The following is a 2,251-nucleotide window of genomic DNA, read 5'->3' as shown; positions in this document are numbered from 1 at the left end:
CTTGAATAACCGCTCAAAGCACAAAGGTTGAACAACAGCTCACAGCATAAAGCTTGAATATCAGCTCACAGCATAAAGCTTGAATATCAGCTCAAAGCATAAAGCTTGAATAACAGCTCAAAGCATAAAGCTTGAATAACACAGCCCCAGGCACACAGCCCCGAAGATACAACGCCCGTACAGCGCCATGGCCCCGCCCATATACGTCAAAGGCGGCGCGTGGACCAACGTCGAGGACCAGATTCTCAAGGCCGCCGTGTCCAAGTACGGGCTCACGCAGTGGTCGCGCGTGGCGTCGCTCCTCCCCCAAAAAACCGCCAAGCAGGCCAAGGCGCGGTGGAACGAGTACCTCAACCCCACCATCGACCGCAGCACGTGGACCCGCGAGCTCGACGAGCGGCTCTTGAGCGTGGCCAAGCTCTTGCCCAACCAGTGGCGCAGCATCGCGCTGGTCATGGGCCGCCCGGCCACGCAGTGCGTGGAGCGGTACCAGGCGTTGCTCGAGGCCGCGGCCCGGAGCGGCGACAGCCCCGAGAACTCCGGACACTCCGACCCCGCCGATCACCCCAGCGACACCGCAGACTTGGGGCTCGCGGCCCTGGGCGTCGAGAGCTTGCCCGCCTTGGGCAACGCCTTCGAGAGCCTCGCGTCGCGGCCGGACGCCGAGGACATGGCCGACGACGAGCGCGAGATGCTCTCGGAGGCCAAGGCGCGGCTCGCCAACACCCAGGGCAAGAAGGCCAAGCGCAAGGACCGCGAGCGCATGCTCGACGAGAGCCGGCGCGTGGCGCTCTTGCAGAAGCGGCGCGAGCTCAAGGCCGCGGGCATCGCCGTCGGCCCGGCGCACAACAGCCGTGCCCGCACGGCCGGCTTCGACTACAACGCGGACATCCCGCACGAGCGGCGGCCGCGCCCGGGGCTCCACGACGTGACGGGCGAGGACGCGCTCAACGCGGCCGCCAGGGCTGGGTTCCAGCGGGCCGTCGCGCAGAAGGGGCTCCCCGCGGACGCGGCCAAAGACACGGCCGCGGCCAGACGCGGCGCCACGCGGGCCAAGGCCAGCACGCGCCGCGCGGCGGAAGCCGTGTCCGGGCTCGACGCGGCGCAGCATGCCAAGCGCCGCAGGCTCGAGCTTCCGCCTCCGCTTCCGCTTGCGGGCCCGGCGCCGCCACGCGCGTGCGGTAAACAGGCGGCGCGTCTGTTGCGCGGGCTCCTCGCCACGATGCCGCCGCCGCGGGAGGCGACCCGCGTCGTGTTCCCCCGGCTCGCGGGCCCCGGGGCCCTTCTGCCGGAAGCCACGGGCGCCCACGGCGAAGGGCCGGCGGCAGCGCAGCTTGCTTTGCTCCGACAGGTGGACGACGAGAAGGTGCGGGCGCGGCGGGCACTGGCCGTGCGCCGCGGGCTTCCGGTGCCCGGCGCCGACTGGGAGCCGCTGGCCGCTGGCGCCGCCGGGCCCTGCATGGACGCCATCGCCAGCGAGTGCCGGGCGCTTGTGCAGCACGACCGGGCGCCGGGCATGGGGCCGGGCTACGTGGACGACGCGATGGTGGCGCGCGTCGAGGCGCTTGTAGCCGGGGATGTCGGGGATGTCGGGGGTCGCGGGGCTGAGGGTGACGGTCAGGGCCTGCCGGCCGAAAACAAGGACCCCGCTCCACTGCACTCGCAGGCCGCGCGGCCCGGGCCCCTCCCCCGGCTGGAGCACGCCATCACGAGGGTGTTTGAGCTTCTCCACGCCTTGGACGCCAGTGCCAACGAGGCGGACCAGAGACTGGCCATTCTCGAGGACACGCGCGCAGCGGCCGAGACCCGCACGGCGCTCGAGAGGCAGATTGCCGACAACGCCCGCGGCCTTGCCGAAGCGGACCTCCAGGAGCGCGTGCTGCGCAGAATCCAGTGGGACGAGGAGGCCGCGATGGACAGGCGCGCCGCGGCGCTTTCCGAGCGGGTCGAGGACGTCAAGCGTGCCGAGCGCCGCGTGGCCCGCCACGAGGTGATGTGAGGCGTCGACGGCGTGTGTGCTTGTCGCTTGTTTAGGGTTCCCGGTTCCGCCGGATGGGCCTTTGCCGACGTGTGCTGGGTGCTGGGAAACGCAGTGGCGGCGGCGGTCCAAATGCCCAGGAGCTGCCATTGGGCAGCCCAGGAAAGCGGACCGGACAGCTCAGATTACTGGATGGACAGCTCAGATTACTGGATGGACAGCTCAGATTACTGGATGGTAGTCCAGATTACTGGATGGACAGCTCAGATTATT

At 69.5% G+C, this 2,251-nt stretch overlaps 1 protein-coding gene across 1 annotated transcript in view; it reads left to right on the top strand.

Moving 5' to 3' along the window:
* The window catches only part of CEF1 (Cef1p), a 2,426-nt gene extending 175 nt beyond the window's left edge, over positions 1 to 2,251 (top strand). Inside the window, exon 2 of the mRNA XM_018854883.1 lies at positions 7 to 2,251. Coding sequence (XP_018710888.1) covers positions 188 to 1,999 — 1,812 coding nt within the window. The 5' untranslated portion in view covers positions 7 to 187 and the 3' untranslated portion in view covers positions 2,000 to 2,251. The remainder of the gene's footprint in view (positions 1 to 6) is intronic.

This window comes from Metschnikowia bicuspidata (genome assembly GCF_001664035.1).
Source record: "Metschnikowia bicuspidata var. bicuspidata NRRL YB-4993 chromosome Unknown METBIscaffold_4, whole genome shotgun sequence".
Taxonomy (NCBI): Eukaryota; Fungi; Ascomycota; class Pichiomycetes; order Serinales; family Metschnikowiaceae; genus Metschnikowia; species Metschnikowia bicuspidata.
Note: the sequence above shows the minus strand (reverse complement) of the source record. Positions and strands in the feature narration are given on the sequence as shown.